Below are 27439 nucleotides of genomic sequence, written 5' to 3'. Positions count from 1 at the left end.
AAGGGTGTTGATATGATTTGATAACTCGACCAATTCATATTATCTGTGAGATCTCACATTGATTGGAGAGAGAATCGAGTGTTAGTGAGTCAGTATGTTGGACTTCGAAAAGGCGTAAATTGTGAAATCCCACGTTAGTTGAAGAGGGAAACGAACCGATAAGGGTATCAGAATCTCCCAATTCCATATGGGTTTTAAGAATCTTAAGGGAAAACTAGAAAGAGAGTCGACAATATCTATTAACAGTGGGTTTGGATCGTTACACCATCCGACCCAAATGGTAAAATTAGATTTTTATTTGTAGATTGACATTTGTTTGGTCGGGTCAATCTACCTTTAAAAAATTAAAAATATTTAACCAAATATTTGATATTTGAAGTTTATGAAATAAAATTTTTAAAATATATTTTTTATTCTATAATTATATATAATAAAAGCTAAAATGATGAGTAGTCATTATTATAGTTTCAAATGATTGTAATAATACATTTCATTAATTACAACTTGAATACTTAATAACAAGATCTGTTCACTCATTAACAAATAATTAGGTATGATTATATAATCATGTGACAAAATTTTAAATTAAACAGTCACTTATCAAACTAAACTTCAAAAATTAAAGAACTGACATTTGAGTACGATTTTAATTTTTATAACGTGTCACTTTCAACATTTTTATCGATTAAAAATCAAGCCTCATGAGTTAGTTTGACTAAGACTCGACTCAATCTTCGACCCAGTAGTTGAATTTGTGATAGAATTTTTGCAAATCCAACCATTTCACTTTTAGATCGAAAGAGACATCTTCACCCCTTCTGTTTAAATTCATCGTTCTCGAGATGAATCTATAATTACCATTCATACTTTAAATTTATATCTCAATTATTCATTTTATATTGATTATATTAGTTATAAATTAGTTGATAGTTCATAGCTATGAGAAATTAAATTATAAGCTAAACTTTTTAATTAATATTAAGTAGATAGTTCATATTGGTGACTAGGTTTAATAAATATTTAGACTTTATATTAAAAAAAAAATTAAAAGCATAAAACAAGAGATCCTATAGTATACTAGAAAGATTTAGTACAAATTTAATTATAATTTTATTTATTTTATTTTGAATTTGATTTTAGGGTAATATAAAAAATATGAAAGGAGGAAGGTGTGGCTGAGGTTTGATGGTAAGAACGACAAAGTTGACCGGTCAGATTAAGATTAAAATATATATATATATATATATATATATAGAAAATAAAAGATTTAATATTATTAATTTAGGGTTTTAATGGGAGTGATTTCGATGCCTCGTGTCACGACACCGCACGTGTCGTCTTGTGAACTCTGCACAAAATCCAAACCTATTTGGTGGAACGACGCCGTGTTTGGTCTACTACTTAAATATAGGGATTTCTTTTTTGACAAATATTATTTAATATTATAATTGTTTAAATTTAATTTCATACTCACATAAATATTTTATTTTTTATTTTTTATTTCTTCTCTCGGTTTTCTTCGATACTCGAACGTTTTTTTTTTATCTCATATATTCTCTATTTTCCGGTTATGACGTCATTTTCTTTTTTTCTCTTCTTTCTTATTGGTTGTCTTCAAAGTTATGAGTCAAATTCTCGACATGTCTTTCTTTAAGTGTATCGGATATATAACTCATACTCGACTACTTTAATATTAGTCATTACATTTTGAGGCGGTGAAATGTGCATTTTAACATTAGTCATGGACTTCGGGTCAAGTCGAATCCAAATCGAATACTGCTTGCACAACTACCCGAAGTCCATGGACTTCGTCTTCTCCACCTGACTCGAGCAATTATCTCCGTACGTCGTTTCTCATCCTTTTTTCTCCCTTACCTCTGTATCAGCCTCTCTCCTTCCTTCCCACAAAATTTTTACAATGCATGGATGCATACAACCACATATCCGAGAGGTTCTAAAAACTCAAGAAAATAATTAAGTCTCTTATCCGAGAGGTTTTTTTATTTTTTTTTTACTGATCTTGTATGGTTTCATTTACAAGTACGTAATCAAGTCTAGGAAGAAAAATGACAAAAATATCCCTCTAGGGTTCACTTTGACCACTTTTTTTTTCTAATTTTTCGCCGTCGTTTTTGAGTTCTCAATATTTTTCTAAACATTTTTCTTTTCTACTTATACAAATTCGATTAAATATTTTGTTCCCTTATATAAATTTATTATATAAGATAACATTACTCACGTATCTCTCTGGAAAATATTCAATTTAAATTATTATTAACAATTAGAAAGTGGATCGTATCAATAGAGTTACTAAAATAATGCACCCAAACTTGTTTAGATATTATAAACCATTTAAATTATTAATCGAACACGATCATCATCTCTTACATGAATTATATATTATTCAAGATTACACAAACCTTAAAATTTTCATGGAATAATATTGGTGACTTTTAACATATAAAAATCTGAAATCAATGTTACATGAAAAAAATGAAAGAAAGAATAAATACTAAAGTCAAAAGTATTGGATAGAAAAAGTTGCATAATTCACACCTTTGTTGTTTATTTAATGATTAAAACGCCGTTGCCGGGGATCGAACCCGGGTCACCCGCGTGACAGGCGGGAATACTTACCACTATACTACAACGACTCATTTGTTACTTCGTTTTGCAATAATTAATTTATTTATTTTATTGTCGACTCACATTTATGTTATTTTCACTTATAATTATGAAATTATTTTATATCTTATCTACAATCTTTTTTTAGACCAAAATAAGGGTTTTTTTTTTTATTAGTTAAATTTATTTTCAATAAATAAACAAAATAAGAGTAAAAATATCACCTCATATTTATTTTTATTTCTTTCGTTTCCATCTTAATAAAGGATCGACTTGTTGTAATGATTATATTTTTTCGTTATATGCTTAATTACTTCAATTTTAATTAGAAATAGAAATAGTGAGTCGATTTCTTATACTCATAGGGCCGCTTTAAAATAAAAATTCAAAAGAAAGTACATTCGATTAGGCCGAGAGATACATTATTGGAAGTTTTCACATGTGATTAGGATCATAATTGAATCTCCGTTCATATTAACATCTTTGCACAACTTTTTGCACGTATTTTTCAAACAAAAAGCTCACTATAAATTTCACGATACATACAAAAGTATAGAAGGACAATGACAGCACGACTCCAACATTTATTCATTTTCCACTCTAGATACTTGAAACTAGCCGAGCCTAAAACGTAGTCGAGTTTGTGAATTATACATTTTTGTCCCTAACAATGATTATAGCCACACCCATTTTAGGACTTTCTTTACATTAAATATACGTAGTTTTCTCGGTTTAAACGTTTTTTGTTTAATTCTTTTTTTTTAGTTTAACAATTACAGATGAAATCCGAACATTTTTATAGAGTTGGCGTTCAAAAAGTCAAAAAGAGTCATTAATGTTACACTTTATTCAACTATGTCATGTTCAAGAGAAGGTACAAATCATGTGGTGTATGCACCTGCACTAGCGCCTAGTTAATAATTATTTATTTAGTACGTTTTACTCAATAATCACTAATTTATACCTCAAATTGTTTTTCTTGATTTGGTATTGTCGCTCGAGATTAAACACTTTTAAAAATTCCGATTCGGGATGATAGATGACTCACACGGTTGTAGAGCGTTGAATGGTTTCAATTGCTTTGAGTCGCTGATAAATTTGTTTTCCTTCTTTTTTTTCATTTGATGATATATTTTTTCCGCTGAAATTATTAACCAAGAGTTAGAATCTTTTTTTCTTTATATTTAATATATTTAATATATTAAATACTCATTTCAACTTTTTAAATTAAATATATTTTCTCTCTTTATATTTAATAAATATAATATATTAAATATTAAAATGAGCACTTCTATTTTTTTTTTTTTTTAACTAAATTGATCTATATACTAATCCAATGATAGAAAATTAATTAATTAATTATTTTTTATTCATTAACTATAATTCACTTAAATATAGACGTAGAGTTTCACTCTTATGCATGGTAGAATAAGTTATGTTTATTGATATAATCATGACAAGAAAATCGATAATTCATAGTTGTCCTAATTAAACTGGATCAAAAATCTATTTTATCTCTGCAATTACATTTTCACCTTAACTATTCTCTAAGTAAGAATTTATAAACTAAGTCTCTTTTTGGATCAATTTTAATTTTAATTTTATTGAATTTTCATTTATTTGGTTTTACTTTTCTTATTTTATTTGCTATTGTCTTCGTCATTTTAATCATGGTTAGAGATTCGAAGCCTAAAAATTTATATAGATCAAACGATTATGCCATTAAAAGTAATCTTAGTCACAACACGATATTTTTTATCTCTGGATATGTTCTCTATACGATGTTTTTTTTAGTATTAGTATTTGCAACACTATTATCTTAATAAAGAGTGATAGAAGTCAAGGGCATGGCTAAGCCACACTAGAAATTGGGCAAAAGCCTTGTACCAATGGAGATGTATTCGTTACTTATAAACTCACGATTGTTCCCTAAATTAGCCAATCTGGGCTCCCTCCCAACAATCCTCCACTCAAACAAGATTTTAAAGTTAAGGGCATTTTGGTAAGATTTTTTTTTTTTTTTTGCACGTGACATATTTTAACATGCAATTTTGAAGGTCTATACATTGCACATTTTTTTTGGGTTAGAAACTTGATGTGGGTATGAATTTTAAACCATACATTTTTTTTTCCCCATTTTAGAATCCCATCTTACCAATAGAGATAGTGCCCTCCCTCAAACAGTCGCTTGTCTATTTAGCACTATCTAGACACTTCCTCCTTCTCTGGAGCACATTGCTAGAGTCTTCCCTTAAACAGTCATCTATCTGTCTAGCACAGAGCTTTACTATGACTATAGTCTCGAGCCTCACAACTTTTTTGTTCGACACCTGATACCATATTGTTCGGTCTGAGTGTAAACTCTTATGTCTCATACTAATGGATATACTCTACTCAAGATTTGTTGTATAATTAACCGACTCGTTTGTTGACATTGCTTTAGTGAATTTGATTGAATAAGACATTTAGAAAACAAAGAGGGCCAAATTTGGGGAGACAAAAGACAGGGCAAGAACGTGATAACATTCAGAACCCAACAGAAGGCTCTTTATGAAGGATCTAAAGAGGTGGACACCAATAATTCAAGGTAAAATAAAATTGAGATTTTGTTGGGTATTTCTTTCTCTTTTGTACTAATTAACATGTGATTCTCTTGGTCCATTTGATGTCCAAAAACAGCTCCCCAAAGTGAATTCCCAAACAAAAGGAAAGCAGGGTAATGTGAGTGAAAATTGACCACCGTTTTCCCTGTCTGAAACCTTAACATGTGTGTTCTGTTATGGGGTTTGGTCATGTGGTCGTGTTTTGTTTCCTTTTGGCCTTTTCTCATATCTTTTTGGACATTTGGTCGGTGTTTCTCCAACTCCTACTCCATCGCCATTTTCAGCTTCCACTTGCTTCTTTTGTCACTATTTCCATACATTTTTGGCATTATGTTTAACTGTGTTTTGTATAAAAGTATTGTTAAAGTGTTCAATCCTTTGTTGGATTACTGAACCTGACCTAATGTTTGAGCAGCTCATTGGTTCCGATCAAAGTTTGAACAGAGCTTGAGTTGGACGAAGTCGAAAAATTTGCTTGGGATTTAAGTGGCTTTAGAATAACCTACTAAATGGACTCCATTGCTCCTCAAATTTTAATACACACTTAGATAAGGTTATGCTTGAAATTTTTAGTTATTGGATTAGGTTGAAGAGTTAAACCAAGGATAGGTGTAAAATGACCAAAATGCCCCTATAGTTATAGAACACTAATTTGTGATCCGCTCTCATGGCATGAAAGCTTCTAAGGAGTCTTATTTCATGGTTTAAAGGGATTATGCAAAGTTTCACGGTCATTACATTGGGTAAATAACTAGAATATCCCATAAGAATTTTGAGATATTTCAAGATCTCGAGGTACTCCAAATGTTATGGAACTTTATATGAGACCCATTTATGACCATAAGGGTAATTATGTGAGATCTCGTAAGGGGATTCAAACATGTTTGAGGGTTGAACCATGAGAAAAAAAAGACAACTACATCTAAAGGCCCTTTATAAGAAATCAAGGTTTTTATGAATACAAGTGACAAAATGTTTGAGAAGGATTTATGCATAAATGTTTATGACTCATATAAATTAGAGAGCATTGTGACTTTGACTTAGGTCAACCACGTAAGTGGTCAATGTTGGCTTAGTTGGATCACTTGTTTGTTGTATGAATGACATGTCCCCAGTGTCTCCTACATATGTCGTGTTTTATAATTGTTCGACTTGTGTATGTTATGTTATGATATGAGATATGTTATGTCGTAGTACAAACTATGCTATGCTATCCGCTATACTATGATATGATTATACTATATCATAGAACTATGTCATGCTATCAATGTTGTATGATGCGTGAACCTCCATCGTCATGTAAACTATGTTAATATGTCCGCTCTATGCCTATGAGACATTACAAAGTCATGTGTGTTAATTATGAAAAATATGATGAGTATTATTTATGTACGTCTCATAGGAACACTATGTCAAGAAAAGAATGAAGGTACGACTTGCAAAAATATGACAATGCATTTTGTACGTCACATGCATTGAGATACTCCCCCATTACGATTAGTGTGAAACGCGTACCTTACGATATTTATGTTTGTTGACTAGTCAGGTCCAAGGAGTCATATATGAGCATGTTTGGTGGATCTATGTGCGCATGCGGAAGCCATGTGTAGAGAAATATTGCACATCCAACCCTGCTTGAACTAGTTGAGCCCGAGGGTACAATGTTTTATGAAAAAACAGGTCATTATGATTGCTTGTGTTTGCATTCCTTTACGTCAATAATGAGGTTACTTGCTGAATATTTTTAAATACTCAAGTCACATCCTAGATCATGGAGGTAAAGCTAGGATAGTTACATTCATATCCATTTGTACATTCAAAGGGAGAATGGAAAGGGAAAACATGATCCTTAAAAAATGAAAAATCAACATTATTAGATGGACACAATAAAAGTAAGAAAGCAAGAAGTAGAATAACCTTATACTTTGCAGTGATAGAATAATATTGTTGCTTCAATGTGTCTACTCTACAATATTTGGTTGCTGCTTCAATCTGAAAGAATTCAATATCAGTGTCCAGAAACAATCTGTTAAACTTTAGCCTTTTCTTTTTAATTAAAAAAAACATCATTTCATAGAGAATGGAGTTTTTTTTTTGAAAAAAAATGAAAGAACCCACGAGCATCCAAAAAAGGAACACATCTCTTGGATCCCATTCCAACCCTCTAAACACTATTGTAACAACTAGGGGGAGGTTTCCACGCCCTTAGAAAGAATGTTTCGTTCCCCTCTCCAACCGATGTGGGATTTCACAATCCACCCCCCTTGGGACCCAACATCCTCACTGGCACTCATTCTGCACTCGTTTCCCTCTCTAATCGATGTATGATCTCACAATCCACTCTCTTTTGGAGCACAGCATCTGTGCTCGGTGTCTGGCTCTGATACCATCTGTAACGGTCCAAGCCCACCACTAGCAAATATTGTCCTATTTGGGCTTTCCCTTTCGGGATTCTCCTTAAGGTTTTTGATTTTTAAAATGTGTGTGCTAGGGAGAAGTTTCCACACCTTCCTAAAGAATACTTCGTTCCTCTCTCCAACCGATGTGGGATCTCACACTATTATTCCTTTCACCCCACAAACCCCACGATAAATCACACACCCCATAAGCCACAAGAAACAGCTCTTATCCCTAAGAGACGGACAGACGAGGAACTCCTCGATCATCTAGGTACATCTCTATGACTGACAAACTGTATTACCAAACGAACAATAACTACAAATAATTTTATACGAATAAAAAGGTATAGCATCATCATAATCAGATAATGAAAAACTAAAGAAAGAGGAAGCTCTGTGAAATTGTAAATATTCAAAAGAGATATGCTCTGTGAAAATGTTCTCATATACCTTTTTTGTAGTAGCAGAAAATAGATATGCTCTCTCGCGAGCCATTTCGTTTGTACTTTCATATATTGATTTTTCGAAGTCGACATTCAATAACCTGTCTGCCTCATCATCAAGGACCTGCTCAACATGCAAAACAAGCTACTCAAAACAAGATTATTAACAAAGTTATGGTGTACAAGAATGCAGATACTAACAAAGTTATGTTTCTTACTTAAGGAGTTCAAATTAAATACATCACAATTCACACCAAAAATGCAAATGGAAACTATGAGAACAGATACTTATAGAAGATAAATCATATCACCTAAAGCTTCGAAGGCAAGAAAAATGGTGGCATCACAAGCTTGTCCATTTCCCAAATGATCTCCGAAGTTACTTAAACATCTAGGACGCTCACCAGTAATCTCCACACGAGCAAATTCCATTACTGAAATGGTGAAAACGGTTGCAATCTCTAATAATAATGTCACGTGACACTATTTTCGAGATAAGTTTAATCGCAACATGGCAATCCCCACAAACACGAAGGTTCTTGGTAATTCTAATTGGTGTACCATGCTTCGTGTTTAAAATAGCAAAGACAATCGCCAACTTTTCACTATGAATAGCTAGATGACATTCTTTATCCTCAACCTCGACGTCGTGGAGAGCCGACTCAGTTTGAGGAATGTAGCCTAACTCCTTCATCTTCCCAACTAATAAATCCAGCTCTTCATATATACTCTTTGCCTGTGGATGATATTGATCACCAGCAAGAAATGTATGAACTTGACCCTTAAGCTCGACATTACTAATGCCCGGCACTTTCTTAATTCCTATTTTCTTCATTGCGTTTCGAACATTCATTACGTCTTTCCACATACCAGCCTTTGCATAAATGTTCGATAACAAGACATAGTAGCCCGATTGCTTAGGAGCCAATTGAAAAAGAGAATCGGCAGCTATGAGTCCGATATCCATCTTCGAGTGCACTCGACAAGCACTCAAAAGTGCACCCCAAACTCTTTCATTTGGCTCCATTGGCATCTGCTTGATGAAACTATATGCCTCTTCCACTTCACCAGCTCGTCCAAATAGATCAACCATGCATGCGAAGTGTTCTATCCTAGGAACTATCCTATATTGTTCAGTCATGATATGGAAGTAACGACGCCCCTGCTCCAACAATCCTGCATGGCTACAAGCAGAGAGTACAGAAACAAAAGAAATGGAATCCGGGTTTAGACCCGAGTCTAGCATCTTCGCAAAGAGTGCCACGGCATCATAGCCTTGACCGCTTTTTCCATACACAGACATCATTGATGTCCATGACACGACATCTCGCAACTTCATCTTATCAAATACATCCCTAGCTTCTTCTAAACAGCCACACTTAGCATACATGTCAAGCAATGCATTCTCCAGTAACAAATTCGGCAGAAGATTGTCCTTCTCGATATATTTATGAAGACGCCTTCCTAGAAATAGAGCTGAAAGGTCCCCACAAGCAGGAAGAAGGCTCGCAATTGTAACTGCATCGGGCTTCATCCCGCATTCTTCCATTTGTGAAAATAAGCTAACGGCTTCATTTGGCATAGAATTATTCACATATATTGCTATCATCACGTTCCATGAAACCAAACTCTTCCTAGCCATCTTCTCGAACATGTTATGGACATACCGAACATTTTCCGGTGATGATTCAGCTTTCACGACAGGCAAAAGGCTAGCCATTGTACCAGCATCATGATTCAGCTTTAGAGAATCCATTTCCTTACAAATTTCCAAAGCATCATCAAATTGCCCACTTTGTGCATACCCAGCAACCATTGAATTCCAAGAAACCACATCTCTATTTGGCATTTGATCAAGGACTTTTCGAGCCTCCCTTAAACGACCACATTTACCATACATGGCTACCAAAGCATTACCAATAAACAAATTCGAGTCAAGACCAACTTTCACTATTGCATCATGAACTTGTAACCCAACCCTCAAATTATCCAATCCAGAACATGCCTTCAAAACACAAGGGAATGTGTAATGATCAGGATTAAAAGCACAACTTGACATGACTTGATAAATGGAAAGAGCTTCAACATACAAGTTGTTGTTCACATAACTTCTTATCATGACATTAAAAAACACAACATTCTTTTCAAGAGTTCTATCGAATATGTATCGGGCAACTCTTGTTACCCCATTAGCAGAGTAAGCTCTCATAAGCTTAATAGCAAGAGTTGGATCAATCCGAAGATGTTCATTAACAATAATCTTGGAGTGAAGTTTATTCAATGTTTTGAGGTCAGGATACTTGTCCAATATTATCTCACACACTTCTTTGGAAAAAAGTTCAACTTTAGAACTGTTAAAACGTTCATGGGCAGCAGAACCTCCAAACCTTTTGGAAGTTGAGATTTGTCGAGAACAAAAAATTATGGCCTTCATGGACAATATGTACGAACATAAATGCACCTGAAAGACGGAGTTGGGACGCGTAAATTAATATCTCAATTTGATCATGCTAGTTTCTCATCTTAAGCTAAACTACATTCACAATAATTAAAGAGTTCAAAGATATTGTTTCCTTTTAACAAAGAAAATAATAATAATCTAAGAGTTGTATTTGTTAAGAAAACATGACATCAACGTTTTTTTCTTCATGATAAGAGTAATAATCATGGCATCAAGGTTATTCGTGTTGTATACAACTATACGTATATTAATAAATTCATGAACCCCTCTTTATCCACGTGTTCTAACCATGAAACTATAACCTTCCAAGTTACATAGGACCGTGACATTCCACCACAAAGACAAGTAGGATTTAAAGGAGGGGTGCTCTAACCACGTGTTCTTAAAACGATGCGACATGAACCCCATTTCTAAGGTAACTCTCAAACCCATCATCTACCTAACCTCACCAAAACTCTCGATCCAATCCTTCGAGAGCAAGAACCTGCCAATCCTAATACAGATCCTAAGTGAACTTCTCATTTAGAATAAGAGGGTCGAATAGCTTTCCTAACTATAAAGCCATTGAAGAGCCTCATTGATCTAGTTATCCTACCTGGATAGGCCTTTTCTGCTGGGACAGAGTGACATTGAAATCACCAACAACACACCAAATCGAGCCACAAAAGCCATAAAGATAACCCAACTCATTCTAAAATTCCTTCCTGTCTCTAATCCTTTGGGGACCATAAACACTTCCCCGGATCTCCGATTCCACCCACTTTTTGTCCCAAATACAACCAATGAGCCAATCTACACCAAAATATCAATATTCAGACTCTCTTAGGTTAGAACCACCTTAACAAGAGTCCTCTTAAGAACCAGAGGCTACTGGAATTTCCTTAGCTTGAACAGGTTGAATGGCTACCAAAGCTAGAGCCGCAATTTTTTCTTATCCAAATGAAGACAATCAAACTTCTTTGTATATATAACATGTCAGATTGTTTAAACCTAGAAGGTAACAAACGAGAAATTCAGTTCAGATAAACTACATCAGACAAAATAACTGAAAGAAATCATTTCCTTGAGAAAATATAAACAATCTTTGATTGAGATTAACAAATCATAACCTACAATAAACAATGGCCATAAGTTAAGGATGTCGAATTTAGGGTGAAAGAAATAGCACATGAACCAAGAGAAGAAAATAACATCAATCCGCGTTATGTTTCAACCTAGAAAGCACGAGGAAGGAAGGAGAAGCGACTGCAAACCTGTTGGCGGTGGCGGATAGCTGGTGCCGGCTGAATGGGGAGTCGCTCACTGAGCTGCAAAACCGAGTAGGATGATGGCGTAGTCGGTTTGGTTACGAACAAATTTGGCTCAATCGTCTTCCCCTAGCCTTAAACGAACAAGGAATCACATTCTTTTGGGCAATAAACATCTCGAGAGTACACAAAAAGAATCTAGCAGCAAGTAGAACATTGAAGGAGTTCGAAACGTTAAGGGGCTGGAGGACTACACTCGTTTGTGAGGGCTCGCTAATTAAGAACATGGGCTTATAAATAAGGAATACAGGAGCCTTATAAATAGGTTCTACTTTTACGCTTATCCATAGAACATTTTGGTTACGAAAGGATATAAAACTTTGTAGGGCCATGAGCTTTGGCGGTGAAAAAATGGCGCTCTAACTCCTGCCGGTTGTCTCTCTAATCCTCTGCGAAGACGAAGCCGAAACCATGCTGCGTCTTCAATGCCTTTCTTCTTCATTGCTTCCGCCATTAATCCCCGAACTCTCGCCGGAAACCTCTTCGAACCGCCGACTATGTCGCCTCAACTCCTTTCGCCCACTCCTCACTCTCTCTACTACACCAAAATCTTCTCCAAAGTGTCAATACTCCTGGAACACGCAGCAGCATCAGGCGGCCTTCGAATCCGGCTCTCAGACGGATTCATTTTCCTCACAAACTCGCGCCGGAGGTACTTCTTTATCCCTTTCCTTTCAAGTTTTTTCGGGAAGAACTTCGTGTATCCTGTAGTATTGATGCTATTTGGAAATTTTGGTTCATGTTGGAAGGAAAATGTAGTATATAGCTCCGTTTGTGACTGATTTTGTTTAACCGTGGATGGACTGAATTATTATGACCTTGTTTTCTTTTTGCTTATCTCCTATTCCTCAAATTTTACTGGATTACTTAGAACTGATTCAATTTCAAGGAGCTCTCCAAATCCAGGGGCATTTTTCTTGAAATTCTTTGTTTATTCCTTGTTAGTTGTTTTGATTTCTCGGGTTCTGAAGTGTTTATGGTTTGGCTTGTTTGTAGCTGCTGCAGCATTGCCACCAAGGTTTTTTGTTGGTCATTCAATATACAAAGGGAAGGCTGCTCTTACAGTTGAGCCTAGGCCACCAGAGTTCACACCTCTAGATGTATGTTTGACTTGAATTCTGAGCTTTAAATCATGATAGGCTGTTTTTCCTCGTTAGTTCTTTCTTTATGGTTATTAATCTTTTAAAATTTGTCAGTCAGGGGCGTTCAAAATATCCAGGGAAGGATTTGTGTTGCTTCAGTTTGCCCCAGCAGCTGGTGTTCGTCAATATGATTGGAGCAGAAAACAGGTTCTAAAAAACAAGCTGATATTTAACTTAGCTTAAGTGAAATTCTAGGTTAATGCTGATTACTATTCCACTGGTTTCATATTGGGCATCTGTAGTATCATTTCCATGATGGAGTCGATGAGATTGAAAATACCAAGACATGTTTGGGGAGCTGTGTTCATCATTCGTTTTTCTAATTATTTTTAAGAACAAAAATAGATGCTGTCTTGTAAAGATTAAATCATTGTGCAATTGAAATCACTAAATCAGACAGTGAAGAACTTTTCGTGAAAACCATTCCCTTGTCTTTATTGTTTATAATAATTTTCTGATATGTACCAATTAGATTATAGTTTGTTTTGTATGTAGGTATTCTCTTTATCAGTGACAGAATTGGGAAGTCTAGTTGCCCTGGGCCCACGCGAATCTTGTGAACTCTTTCACGATCCCTATAAGGGAAAAAGGTACCATCTAAACTTGTACTTTTAGAAACTACGACTCTCTACAATGGTATGATATTGTCCACTTTGTGCATAAGCTCTCATGGTTTTGCTTTTGGAATCCCTTAGTTAGTCGATGTGTGACTCCTCTCCCAACAATCCTCAACAATCCTCCCCTCGAACAAAGTACACTATAGAGCTTCCCCTGAGGCTTATGGAGCCCTCGAATAGCCTCTCCTTAATCGAGGCTAGACTGCTTCTCTAGAGCCCTTGAACAAAGTACATCCTTTGTTCGACACTTGAGTCACTTTTGACTACACCTTCGAGCCTCACAACTTCTTTGTTCGACACTTGAGGATTCTATTGACATGGCTCTTATACCATGTTAGAAACCATGACTCTCCAAAATGGTATGATATTGTCCACTTTGAGCATAAGCTCTCATGACTTTGTTTTTGGTTTCCCTGAAAGGCTTCATACCAACGGAGATAGTATTCGTTACTTATAAACCCATAATCAACCCCTTAATGAACCGATGTGAGACTCCTCTTCCAACAATCCTCAACATATACCATTCGTTGAGTCGTATTCATGTTTAGGTATTGTGCATCTTTGGTTTCCTCAAATATTTTGCTCTTCTTAGATCTCAAAATTGCTTGATTTTAACATTGAAAACAATGACGCATCGATCTTTTTCGTAGCACAAACCACCCCCTTCTTGAGTGTACATGCTGACCATTTTCTTTTTAATAGCCAAATATTTAGGTCGTAAGTTGTTTGTAAACAAAGGTCTGCAGGTTTGAAAACATAGTATGTTATGATAACAAGAGACAAAATATTTGTTCTACAGTGATGAAGGGAAGGTCAGAAAGATACTAAAAGTGGAGCCTCTTCCGGATGGTTCTGGCCGTTTTTTCAACCTCAGTAAGTCTTGTGTTGAAACCTTCATGATCCATTGAGGTTGAATGTAAACTGCAATGATGCTAGAGAAAGTCTTTATTTTATCCCCTTAACTTTTCTGTTCTATTTTGTTGCACAAGGCGTTCAGAACAAGCTAACCAACGTGGATGAGAGCATTTATATTCCCATCACCAAAGCAGAGTATACTGTACTTGTTGAGGCTTTTAAGGTAAAGTTCTTTCCAGTTTACATGCTTATCTTTCTTCTCAAGCTTGTTTGATTCGATTAGGACGCATGATCGAGACCATAGAGTGATAAACTGGCGTGTATGATTTGGGTCACTTCGAAACTGCAAAATTTCAGAAAAATAACTACTAAACAACTATAATTGAATTGGTTCGGTTGGTTTAAGAAACACATATTTGTCTGGTTCAGTTTCATTAAGTTTAAAATTGACAATTAGTCGGCTGATTCAGTTTTATCACTTTGTGTTTGTGTAACGGCTCAAGCTTATCGTTAGCAGATATGGATTGTGAGTTCCCACGTCGGTTGATGATCCCTCTACTCTTACAAATTTTGTGATTATAATTGGTAGACTGTATGTTTATTCATTATTTGTGCAGTTTATCTTGCCGCACCTTATGGGTTGGCATGCAATTGCAAACAGCATGACAAGAACAGAAGATAACAGGCGAGCAAATGACGCGAATCCCAGATATGGCGGTGACTTTGAATGGAGCAGATAGTCTCTACTTGGATGGAGACGATTGTTGTTGTGCTCGTAATCTTTCACAGATTGCTATTCACTCTCTTCTTTATCTCGTTTTGCATATTAGTTTTAAATATTATTTTGGGAGTTACTGAGTTTTTGCACCCAAATATTGGGTTTACTTAATTCTCCCTTCTTAATTTATTAGCCATTTTAATATTTGAATGTCATAAAAAAATATATTTTTTATTTTAATTTTAGGCTCAATTTTATATATAAAAAATAGTTACTTCTACTTAATCAAATCATTACTACTCTTTCTTGTTTTTTATAATAAAGTATTTTCTATCCTCTTGTTACCTTATCTATAATTAACTTTTATTAATTATTTTATATTATTAAAATAGTTTTTACTCATGAAATTTTAATTTAATGCTGAGTAGACTGTCACCAAATATTTTATATTATTAAAATATTTTTAACTTATGAAATTTTAATTTAATGTTAAGTAGACCGCTATGGATCCTAGGTAGTATCTTGATTAATTAGGATATATCTCATTAGTATAATTAAATGTATCATGATACTCTCATAATTAGGGTATATCTAATTAACTCTCATAATTAGAGTATATCTAATTAATATAATTGAATCTCATAATAATAATTAGGCAGTATAGTATCATGTTTCGTAAGTAGTAATATGCTAAAGTATTCATGTGTTTCGTAAGTAGGGTATAGTATAATTGAAGTATAATTGAATTCCATAATTAGGTTTCGTAAATAGGGTATAGTATAATTGAATTCCATAATTAGATCATGTTTCGTAAGTAGTAATATATGAGTCTCCTAATTATACAAGTAGTAATATATGAGTCTCCTAATTATAATTAGGTAGTATATGAGTCTCCTAATTATAACCAGGTAGTATACTATTCCTAATTATAATTAATTAGGTAGTATACTATCCTAATTAGTGGAGGACATGTGAAGGTCTATGTGGTCTCATCATTAGGGTAATATCGTAATTAATAGTATAATTGAGTCTCGTAATTATAATTAGGTAATATATTATCTCTAATTAGGGGCGGATAAAAGGAAAGTGAATAGCCTGGAGACGGGTCGCAGATTGTAAGAGATCTCAGGCCAGACCGGGCTCTGGCCGACTGATTTAATTTTGAGTGCATACATTGGTGAGTTATAGGGCGGATCTAACGTGAACACTCTCTATTAACCATTTTTGTAGTCTCCCTAATAGATTTCATACGAATCTGTTACTAATCGCTACCAAAAAAGATAAGAAATGAATTTAATTTAATGGAAGATCTTTAATAAAAAAAAAAAATAATAATAAAAAAAAAAATAAAAATAAAGAAATGAATTTCAAACTAATTTATAGCTATAATATTTATGATTAATTATCTATTCTAATTATTTATAATTAATTTTTTATATGATTTTATTAAAATTATTTATTTGAAAATAATAATTTTCATTGACCTAACCACCTAAAAATTTATTATAAAATAAATTATAAATTATCCAAGCTACAAGTTTCTCTATTTCTATCACGGTTATTTTGGGTTTTGTTGGAGGTTGAAATTTTCTTTTTTTATTTATTTTAATTATTATTATTTTTTTTTTTTATCTACATAGGTCAACAAACAAGTCAGGCCCAGATATAAAAAGTTAAAAAAAAAAATTCAGTTTTCTCCCCTCAGTTCTTTGTAGGACGAGATTCATGCCGGTTATTTTCGGTAAAACTCATCGTTCTAATTCAATTCGAAAGAGATTTCATTTTGATTTTGCTTTCTTCTTTGTTTTCACCTTTGATGGCAACCTTATGGAAGCTTTGTTCGAGTATGTAGCCACAAACAATAAACAGCCCCCTCTCAACAAGGGCTGCTTATCTCAATTCTTGATTCCCAAAGGGCAAGAAACATTGCAATAATCCTTAGATAACTCAACATAACTTTGATAAATCATTCTTGATTTACGAAGCGCAATAAATATTGCAATAATCCCAACATAACTTTGTTAGATAAATCACTAGTTGAAAATCATTTAGTTTTTAGTAACTATGTTTTCCGTGTTCCACAAGGAACCACGCTCCACGTCCCTCTCCAAATGCAAGCTTCACCCAGACGATTCTTAGCCAACACCCCCAAGCTCTCTAGAAACACCTGCAACAAATAAATAGAAGAGAGAGGAATGGTGATCTTTTACAATGACATCAAAAACCTCCTTTTTTATCCCAATACTGAGTAAACCAACCAGGAAAACTCTCACCGACCTTAGCATGTCTAGTCAGAGCAGATCTACGCCATGGTGGTCGTCGTAGTCACCATCGGAGAAGGAGATAGAAATCGGATTTTTGAGAAACAAGATTCGCCTCCCCTAACGTCCTACAACAACAAAACTTAATGGGAGAGGGGGAGAAGCAAATAAAGAGGAAAGGAAAAAAAATGAGGAGTTAGAAAACGTCATGAGGAGAAGAGAGAAAATTTGTCTGAAAATCGTGCTGGGACCTGATTCGAACCCGAGGCGTAAGCCCGCGGCCCAAAATCAGTCGGCCCAGCAGCCAGAGACCCTCTTACGACCTGCGACCAATCTCCAGCCCATTTGTAGAACTCGAAGCCCAAGTTCCCTCGGCCTGGCCAATCCAGCCTACAGTCGAATGCTCCTGCGGCCCAGCCGGCAAATGGAAGCCCAACAGTCAACGCCTGTAGCCAATGACCCGTGAGCTAACCCAAACGCGCGACCTGAACTGGTCTCAAAATCCTCAGATGAAGGATTATTGTGTCAGGGATGCCTATGTGCCCAACCATAGAAGAGTTAAGAAAATAGATATTAACAGAGGCACACAACTTGCCATTTGCATGCACCCAGAGGTACTAAGATGTACCCAGATGTACCAAGATTTAAAACAACACTTCTGGTGGAGGAGCATGATGAGAGACGTAGTCGAGCTTGTTAGTGTGAGCTTGTGACCCAAACAAATGGACAAACAGAGCGCCTAAACCAAATCTTAGAGGATATACTACGCGCTTGTTGATTTTAAGGGAAGTTGGGATTCCAAGCCACGATTGGAATGATACCATTTGGGCCATGGGAATCGGTGCAGGTTCCCTGAGACGAAGTAGGTGAGAGAGAGCTAGTAGGACGCGAGTTGGTTCGAGTCACCAATGAGGCTATCCAGAAAATCCGAGCGAGGATGCGTACCGCTCAAAGTAGACAAAAAAGTTACACGGATGTAAGGTGTGGAAACTTAAAGTTCGAGATAGGGGATCTAGTATCCCTAAAGGTGGCACTCATGAAAAGTGTCTTGAGGTTTGGACGTAAAGGCAAGTTAAGTCCTAGATTTATTGGACCTTTCAAGAGTGCACGATGTAGTTCACATGTCGATGCTAAGTAAATACATGACGGACCCTATACACATAATAGACTACGAGCCTCTCAAACTCAACAAAGATTTGAGTTACGTGGAAAAATCAATAAGAATTTTAATCCGATAAGTGAAAGCACTACGCAACATCGACATTGCATTCGTTAAGGTGTTGTGGCGGAGCCACCACACTAAAGAGGCCACGTGGACGAAAGAAGAGAAATATACCTTGAGTTAGTACAAGAGTTTGAGGCTTGTAAGGACGAAAGTTGTTTTTAGAGTATATAAGGTAACAAATCAGAAAATAAAAAAATAAAAAATAAAAAATAAAAGAAAAACGTAGTCGTCAGAAAACTCGCGACTAGCATGTTTTCCGGATTCCACAAGGAACCACGCTCCACGTCTCTCTCCAAATGCCAACCTTCAGCCAAACGATCCTCATTCAACGGAGATCTTTTCCAGTGACGTCGAAAACATCCATTCTAATATGATCCAAATTATACGGACCAAAATTTTTAATTTTATCTAAAATGTTGATAGGGTGAAGCAAAGAAAAGAGGGAATAAAAAACTTAAAACTCAACCGGGCCATAACTTGTAGTCAGTTATAATACGAAGAACATATATGTGAGAGATAAGATAAGGTAAATAGAGTATTATATTTACGAGCAACAACTTACTAGATAAAATCACGTAGTTCGATGTCAATAGCTAACATAAGTAAAATCACCATCTCCCATTTCAAACCATACGTGAAATTAAATTGAATTTTATCAAATAGAATAGAAATTTAAATTAAGAAATTTATAAGGTGCTGTCACGATATTCAAATATTTGATCTATAAAATAATTATATGCAATGACTTAACTAGTTCGCCTTAATTATGCACGACATATTTTTAAAATTTAAAAAGTACTTAAAAATAAAGTCATTTGTCAGTACTTTTCTTACCGGTACCGTTATTTATCTAAATGTAATTTTTATATTCCTATAAATCTTTAAAATAGTATATATTATTATTGGTTATTTGGATACATTATTTTGATAATCAAATTTAATCATGTTAAATCAATCTTAATATATATTATATCAAGATTTGTTAAATAATAAAATCCAAACAAATTTAGAGCTAGTTTCTCGATTTTTTTAAAAAATATTTATCTAATTTTTGTTTTTTTTTATAACGCTTTAAACCTATTTTCTTTTTTCAATTATACAATTTTTTTATTATAAGTTGGGCTAAATATTTAGGATTAAAGGTCATTTATCAAAAGATAATTATTAAGATTTATTATTAAATAAACTTAACATCTTGAAAATTTTGAGATTAAAAAATTAAATTAAATTTTAATTAATTAAAATTATTTTAATAATATAACTTAATAAAAATAAAAATAATCAACCATAATTAATTAACTAAAATAAAACAATATAATAAAAGACGGGTTGGAAATACTAAATAAAGTTATTAAATTTGCTTCGCAGTGGAAAAATCTAATTAAGAAAAATTAAGGGAAAGACTTAAGATTTTTTTGCACATTAAGTGCGCGTGTGTTTAAACCCACAACGTTAGGAACCGCATCTTTTTTGGTACATCATATTCATGCATTTACGATTCATGTAACGGTATTGATACTCCTGAAAGGTGTTCTATTTTCTCGTAGCTCGCGTTTGATACCGGATAAAGCAAATCTTGGTTTTCGTTTTCCTTGTGATGGACCGAGAAGAGGGGGTACATGTCAAGTATCTGTTTGGGATCATGTCTTCTTAGGGCTATTTTGGATATACAATTCAATTTCGGTAGTAATATTCCATTTAAGTTGGAAAATGCAGTCAGATGTTTGGGGTAGTGTAAGTGATCAAGGGGTAGTAACTCATATTACGGGAGGAAACTTTGCGCAGAGTTCCATTACTATTAATGGGTGGCTTCGCGATTTCTTATGGGCACAGNCGAAGGTGATCTAATGAATGTTAGTTAAATGATAAAAATACAAAANAGTAGTAACTCCTATTACGAGTTTAAACTTTGCGCAGAGTTCCATTACTATTCAAAATAACTCTGGAAACGGTAAAACTCAGGTAAATAATAGTAGTAATTTTCGAAGGTGATCTAATGAATGTTAGTTAAATGATAAAAATACAAAATATCTCTACAAACAAAAACTTAAACCGTGAAACATACGTAAATAATAGTAGTAATTTTTGAAGGTGATCTAATAATTGTTAGTTAAATTGTAAATAAAGGTGATAGTAATTTTTGAAGGTGATCTAGTTAAATGGTAAAGAAAGGTGGTAGTAATTTTTTAAGGTAATTATTTACTTAAATGGTAAAACATAGGTAAATAAAGGTGGTAGTAATTTTTGAAGGTGATCTATGTTTTTAGAAGAAACAGGTAAAGTAATTAAGAACCCAAAATCGAATAACGAATAAAGAGACAAATTTACTATAAAAAGCTTTTTATCACATATGGAGATAATTTATAATTTATAATTTATTTTGTAATAAATCTTAATAATTATACACAAATAAATGATTTTAATAAAATTTTATAAACTTTTATTTATAATTATTTAGTTGAACTTATATTTTAAAAATCAAAGGTTAGATATGGGGGAGATAATTATATTAAATGATATATACACTTACGAATCTTACCCCATTACAATAATAAACTTAAATTTTAATTTAATTTTCATTCATGGATAAATATACTATAAATAATGGTTTAGCTATGAGTATTAATAATTATTTTAAAATAAATAATTTTAATAAAATTATAAAAAAATTGTAAATAATTAAAATAGTCATAAATTAAATAATTAATCATAAATATTAAAAATTAAATACATTGAGTTAATTATAACATGATAACAATAATGAAGAATAATAAGAAAGAAAAAAAGAACAATTATAAAATAAAGAAAATTAAAATAAAAAAAAGCATGGAAAAAAGAAAACCCATCCAAATATTATTCACCTAAATAAAAAAAATGATTAGTTTTAAGGTCCGGAAATTGAGGGATTTTAATAAAAATGATTAGTTTATTTTAATATTTTGACCAAAGTGAATGTCCATGAGCTTGGATAAGTGTTCTCGAATTTTTTAAAACTTTTCTCCTTATAGTCCACGTGGACTAGTTTTTGTCCTTTTAGTAACAAACAATTTTCTACCCATAAGTTTGATCTATTTAACAGGAATTTGATAAAGCCATGAAATGAGTCAACTATATTCATAAAAAATGTTTATTTCTTTATAAAATAATTTGTACATTTAATCTTTCCAAGACCAAATACAAAAGAAAAAGAAAATATTTATAGGGGAATCCAATTCAGAAAAGCTAATCCATAGGATCGTCGGGACAGCTTCTACACTTGAAATGTTCCGCCAAACGTGGAAATCTCAAGCTAATTGTGCTCTTCAATGGCAGACTATATCCATATTTCCCATCTTGATCTTCCCTCTCAACTCTCCAGCTATTTCACGACACACCTGATTCACGGCGTTCACAAAATCCCTCACTATCACAAAAAACCCTAACGGATTTTCTCTATCCCCTGTTTCATAGTATTCATTCGTCTTCTTCAATTCATCCAACACTCTTCTATGTTCTCTTCTTGCTATCTCAACTTCTTCCGCTGCAGATTTCACAAATTCTAACATCTTCCTCTTGTATTCACCTCCTTCAATCAATAGAAGGTTTTATATCTCTGAGATTTTGATTAATAGATTAGGGCAAGTGATAGTGAAGGCTTGGTAGTCGATTGTGGATGTTTTCTTGACGTTGGAGAGCTAGCAAGGATTGAGAGGCTAGCAAGGCCGATGCTCCATCAAAACCTAAGAACATTTTGCGAGGTAAGGTTTCTAAACGACATTGCTCAGATCTGAGTTTTCCCCTACGTGAATCGATCCTAAAATGCTGAAATCTTCACCTAGGAACAACTCACGCACGATCTGTGAAGAAGTTTGGTTGAGACCTCAACCCAAAGGCAGAGATGCGAGAGTCATCCAAGAACGGTGAGCAAACTTCCGACGTTCTTAAATCATCCGATAGTCAAGAAAAAAATTACAAAAAAAATACTAGAACGTAGCCTGTAACATGATCTAGAACTTTGCCGAAGGAATCATATCGATCCGATCTACGGATCGAAAGTTATGAAAATCGAAAAAAAAAAACAGACTGGGTTTCGGTTTTCAGAGGACAGAGAAGAAAGAAGAAAGAGAAAAAAAAACGGCCAGCGAGCGGCGGAGGGCGGCGACAGGCGCCGGACATGCGTCGACCATCGGCTGGAGCAACGCAGCTCCAGCGAGGCATCGACACGTGTCGCCTGCAAGCCGGGCTGAACCACAACGCGAGCCGAGTCGACCTGACCGGGCCGGGCGGGCCGACCGCGACTACGCGGGAAGCGAGCGCGTGTGCAGCCTGCGACTGGCGCCTTCCCGCGCGCGTGGCTACGCACTCCCAGCGCGCTGCTGGCGCGTGAGCGCGCGTGGAACGGCCAATTTGGCCCGGTTGTTTTCTGTTTTCTCGATTTTTGTCCCGGTTCCAGTTCTAATACTGTTTTTACGTGGATAGGGACTTAATTTAGAGAAATCAGTATTTTTGGACACCTCACGGGCAAAGAAACGCTAGCGAAAGGGCACGCGTCAACCAGGTAAGTCACCACACGGTATTTAGGAAGAAATACTTGTAGGATTCGCTCGGATTGCATGCATGCTAGTAGTTCTGCTTCAGATTAGCTCTCCATGTAAACTATTAGTCAGATTAACTGTTGTGTTTGTATTGGGTAAATTACATGAGTGTTGCTGTATGCTTTAAGCTTCCGCTGTATGTATGCATGCGTTAATTTATGTTAGAATTGTGTATGCCGGGTTTCGGGTGCTTGATGGACGAATTCGCCCCATTGAGCGCGAACTTCGTGCTCTGGGTGCTTGATGGAGGTCATCGCCCCGTTGAGCCGGTATGCCTAGTTTGCATGAATTACATACTATGATGTTAGAAGAAGATTGCATGCACCCTCTATTAATTGCTAGGGCCCATTTCTATGATAATATTAGGAAATTTCTGTTAGGAGCGATATGCCGCTCTAGTCAGACTTAATTTTCCCCTAGAAACTTAGTGGTTTACCACGGCAAGAAGGTACCCCGGAGTGTTCATAGATTGCTAGCGTGTGAACGGTATCTATAGCTTCGTGGGAGGACCAAGGGGTCCCTGATCAGTCCTTACTGCTCTTAGCCATTTCGCATGGAAAATGTGTCCCCACGTCGTACAGCCCATTAGCTACATGGGAACGGGTTGGGTCGCGCCCCCCATAGGGGGACTAAATGGGCGTAGGGGTACTCAGCACACCCCTAGGCTAGGTACCATGTAGTCCCAGATAGTCATGTAGAGACCTCATAGAGAGATACCGACCATAATATCTTGGCATAAAGAACCTCTAGGCCTTTAATGAAAGGACGACGAACCGGTGAAACCCAAGGGGCAAGCCCCAAGGGACTAAGACTAGAACCAGATGTCCTAGAACCGAGTTAGGAAACCGTGGGAATCTGTAAATTAAGATGCGAAGAGAGCCTACAAGTAGGTGGCTTACTGAGTATAATTTTTATACTCATTCCTTTCTACCTTCCTTTTTGTCAGGTATCGGTCAAGGTGGAGGAGCGTTGGAGAGCTGTGCGGTCACAGAGGGGGTCGTTCCGGAGCGTCAGTCCCTTGTCGGTCTTTAGAGTCTTTTGTATTTTTTTCTTAATAATTGTATTTCCGGTTGGAAATATTTGGTTTTAATTTTGTATTCGTAATTTCTTTTTTTTATTAATTTGAAACAAAACTTTTCTCTATTTTGTTTTTAATTAAATGACATTTTTACCTTTTACTTTACTATTTATTCCTTTTTGTTTGTTTTCGATTTCATCTTTTTAGTCATGACTCGGCTTTTCGAAGCCTCGAAAAACGGGTCGTGATAGATTGGTATCAGAGTAGTCAGGTTTTAGATTCTGTAGACTTTTTCTAGGATAGAGAGTCGTACACCTCTGTGACTCAGCTCGACGACACGCCTCGTCGCGACCAGGTATGCATTCTAAACCTGTTTAGTAGGATATGAGTGGTTGCAAGGCTGTAAAAAATTGATGTTTGTCTTGGGAAAGTGGTAACTAAGATTACGCTTTAGAGTGTTTAATAGTGAATGTTCACTCTATTACTGTCCATGTTAGATTTGAGTTGTTGTGAGGAGGCCGAGAGGGTTCACTTATAACTTACTGGCCTTAGGAAGACAAAGGGGTGACTTCGCAAAGTGCGTGACGTCCAACCCATAGAAATGTATATCAGACCTTCTAAGGTCTAGTAAGAGATGGTATACCTATGGCTCAGCCTCCCACAACCATAATTCTAGATGTCAAGCATGCCTCCGTGGAGACCACGTAGTAGGCCTAGACAGTATAGGGCAGTCTTGGTGCACAAACCACATANTTATAAGAGTTGTGCACCCCTCAAGCAACCCAATTTCATAAGTGAGTTTGGTTAAGTTGGAGGTCGAGAAATAAGATTCACCAACATTGAGAGTGAAGCTATGGAGGACATGGCTTCAAGGTCGGTTGGAATCTTCACGAGCTAAGTTTCAGTTATGGACTTCCAAAAGCATGATGCACGCTTAATGCCACTCAAGAGATATGGAGTGCAGGATATTCCTATTGATGGATCAACTAATAGAGAACAAGTCGCTTTGGACCTTGGTAGGAAGAACAAAGTCTAAATGCAGCACGTGGCTATTAGGACCACAAAAAAAAAAAAAAAAAAAAAAAAAAAAAAAAAAAAAAAAAAAAAAAAAAAAAAAAAAAAAAAAAAAAAAAAAANAGTTTAATCGATCCTTTGGTCAGGATAGGCATGCTCACAAAGTAAAGGACGTAGAACTGTCAAGGTAGTCTAGTGAACCTCGAGGTCGAGAACAGTAGGAAAAGAGGTCAAGCTATGGTCACGCTATCGCCGTCTGGAGAGAGAAAACCTAGATGTGTGTTAGTAAGAACCTACCCTCGTATAGGTCACCCGGATTACAAAGAGCAAGATTTTAGCTACACACATGAGTGTGATGCCGTACTTGTAAAGCATGCTCAGATAGAGGTAGAACTCCTAGACAACGGGATGCTAAAGACCACCAGAGGGTAGTGAGATGGTGACTTGTAACCAGGAAAGACTAGCAGAGACATGATACGTCTTAGAGAATACACTGACATAGCATCCTCAAAATCTGAGGGGGGGCTAGCTACCAAACAAGAGTCTTCAAAGAGTTCCCTAGAATATGATACAAGAACTTGAAAGGTTCACGTGATTGAAAAAAAACCAGTAATGAGAAATCATCACAAGAGGAGATGTGACTAGCTTAGTCATAAAGATACTGCATGAGTTAGCCTAGGTGAACGCAAAGGACTCATGCAAGGATCCCTTACTGCCAAAAGAGCCCGTACGTAGCTCAAATGAGTATTAATACTCAAGCAAACTACGTGACGGGGCGTCTCGTATGAGGAAAGACCTGTGTTAACCAAATGAGATGCAGTTACGAGGCCATTTTTGGTGAAGCAGTAAGGATCGTAAGGGTCTCAACAAGGTAAGGATACCTCCTATGAGGATCAAAGAGAGGGACATGTCGAGGACTGCCTTCCAGAGCCATGAGGAAGGTGAGTTTACTGATAAGCCCTTTCGACCCGACCAATGCCTTATGAAAGTGTAAGTGTACAAAAATCGAAGGTTCATAAGATTCTCTTGCTATCATCATTGTAGTCGTCTTTGACGATATGACAAGGAACACTCGGGGGAAAGTTATGATGATGTTAAGAACACACCAATTGTACGCTAAGTTCCCCAAAGCAAGTTTTGGCTGTCTAAGATGACATCCGAAGTTATGTGGTGTCAAGTGGAGAATTCATCGTAGACACCGCTAAGATTGAAGTAGCTATGAGGTGGCCAAAACTGACCATAGTCACTAAGGTACGAAGTTCTAGAAATCTTTCGAAAGACTCGTACGTGATATTTCCAAGATCTCTGCAGCGCCTACACAGTTAACCAAGGAGGGAAAACCCTTTGATTGAATACCAGTAGGCAGAGAGAGTTTCCAGGAACTTAAGCAAAGGTTGGTGACTGCAGCAGTTCAAGATGGGCTAGACAACTTTGTAACGTATTTTTTTCTTAATAATTGTATTTCCCATTGGAAATATTTTTAATTTTGTACTCTTGGTTTCTTTTTTTTTTTTTTATTAATTTGAAACAAAACTTTTCTCTATTTTGTTTTAATTAAATGACATNTTCTTGGTTTCTTCTTTTTTTTTTATTAATTTGAAACAAAACTTTTCTCTATTTTGTTTTAATTAAATGACATTTTTACCTTTTACTTTACTATTTATTCCTTTTTGTTTGTTTTCGATTTCATCTATCACGACTCGACTTTTCGAAGCTTCAAAAAACGGGTCGTGACATAGGGTCTGTACGCTGGATGCCGATCACAATGATGGTCTGGTGGCTAGGTACTAGAGGATGGAAGACCTATTGGGAGGAGGTGAACCACCTGAACTGGTGGTGCGCGAGCTTGAAGAAGTGGTGGCCGAACTCTTGTCTCGAAAGTCTCGGATTAAAATTCTTATTGGTTTTTCCTCGTAACTCAATCTCTGTTGAGTTGGAGAGGCTTGTAGCCTGTTATGTGTATAGGGTCCATCATGTATTTACTTAGCATTGACACGTGAACTACTTCGTGCACTCTTAATAGGTCCAATAAATCTAGGACTTAACTTGCCGTTACGTCCAAACCTCAAGACATCTTTCATGAGTGCCACATTTAGGAATACTAGATCCCCTATCTCGAACTCCAAGTTTCTACGCCTTACATCGACGTAGCTTTTCTGTCTAATTTGAGCTGGTAC

At 35.6% G+C, this 27439-nt stretch overlaps 2 protein-coding genes and 1 non-coding gene across 4 annotated transcripts; 1 reads left to right on the top strand and 2 right to left on the bottom strand.

Moving 5' to 3' along the window:
* Nucleotides 1-2582: 2582 nt before the first annotated feature.
* On the bottom strand, nucleotides 2583-2654 carry TRNAD-GUC. The gene has a single exon. It is a non-coding gene; the product is annotated as a tRNA-Asp (tRNA).
* Nucleotides 2655-6918: 4264 nt separating this feature from the next.
* LOC111805271 (putative pentatricopeptide repeat-containing protein At3g49142) lies at nucleotides 6919-11911 on the bottom strand. Of its 2 annotated transcripts, XM_023690261.1 has the most exons (5): nucleotides 11785-11911; nucleotides 10458-10531; nucleotides 8382-10075; nucleotides 8078-8194; nucleotides 6919-7220 (listed from the first exon to the last, which is right to left on the bottom strand). In XM_023690261.1, exons 2-3 carry the CDS (start codon nucleotides 10521-10523, stop codon nucleotides 8471-8473), a joined length of 1671 nt encoding a protein of 556 aa, XP_023546029.1. In that variant the 5' UTR covers nucleotides 10524-10531; nucleotides 11785-11911; the 3' UTR covers nucleotides 6919-7220; nucleotides 8078-8194; nucleotides 8382-8470. The 2 variants fall into 2 exon arrangements, with proteins under 2 accessions (XP_023546029.1, XP_023546028.1); XM_023690260.1 differs by having other exon boundaries at nucleotides 8382-10531; nucleotides 11785-11905.
* A 215-nt stretch (nucleotides 11912-12126) lies between these two features.
* On the top strand, nucleotides 12127-15384 carry LOC111805284 (single-stranded DNA-binding protein WHY1, chloroplastic-like). Its single transcript, XM_023690277.1, has 7 exons — nucleotides 12127-12490; nucleotides 12835-12938; nucleotides 13035-13127; nucleotides 13476-13570; nucleotides 14397-14470; nucleotides 14587-14675; nucleotides 15070-15384. The coding sequence occupies exons 1-7, from the start codon at nucleotides 12250-12252 to the stop codon at nucleotides 15190-15192; spliced, it is 819 nt and encodes a 272-aa protein (XP_023546045.1). The 5' UTR covers nucleotides 12127-12249; the 3' UTR covers nucleotides 15193-15384.
* The last annotated feature ends 12055 nt before the right edge of the window (nucleotides 15385-27439 follow it).

The sequence above is a fragment of the Cucurbita pepo genome, chromosome LG11, assembly GCF_002806865.2.
Source record: "Cucurbita pepo subsp. pepo cultivar mu-cu-16 chromosome LG11, ASM280686v2, whole genome shotgun sequence".
NCBI classification, from domain to species: Eukaryota; Viridiplantae; Streptophyta; class Magnoliopsida; order Cucurbitales; family Cucurbitaceae; genus Cucurbita; species Cucurbita pepo.
The sequence above is the reverse complement of the archived record's forward strand: the minus strand, read 5'-3'. Positions and strand labels throughout refer to the sequence as shown.

Bases quoted from the DNA above. Each gene is read 5' to 3' on its own strand.
- LOC111805271 (XM_023690260.1), bottom strand. From the start codon at position 10,504: ATGAAGGCCATAATTTTTTGTTCTCGACAAATCTCAACTTCCAAAAGG.
- LOC111805284 (XM_023690277.1), top strand. From the start codon at position 12,250: ATGCTGCGTCTTCAATGCCTTTCTTCTTCATTGCTTCCGCCATTAATC. The intron at 13,571-14,396 runs GTACCATCTAAA...TTTGTTCTACAG, and splicing joins GATCCCTATAAGGGAAAAAG to TGATGAAGGGAAGGTCAGAA. The intron at 14,676-15,069 runs GTAAAGTTCTTT...TTATTTGTGCAG, and splicing joins TACTTGTTGAGGCTTTTAAG to TTTATCTTGCCGCACCTTAT.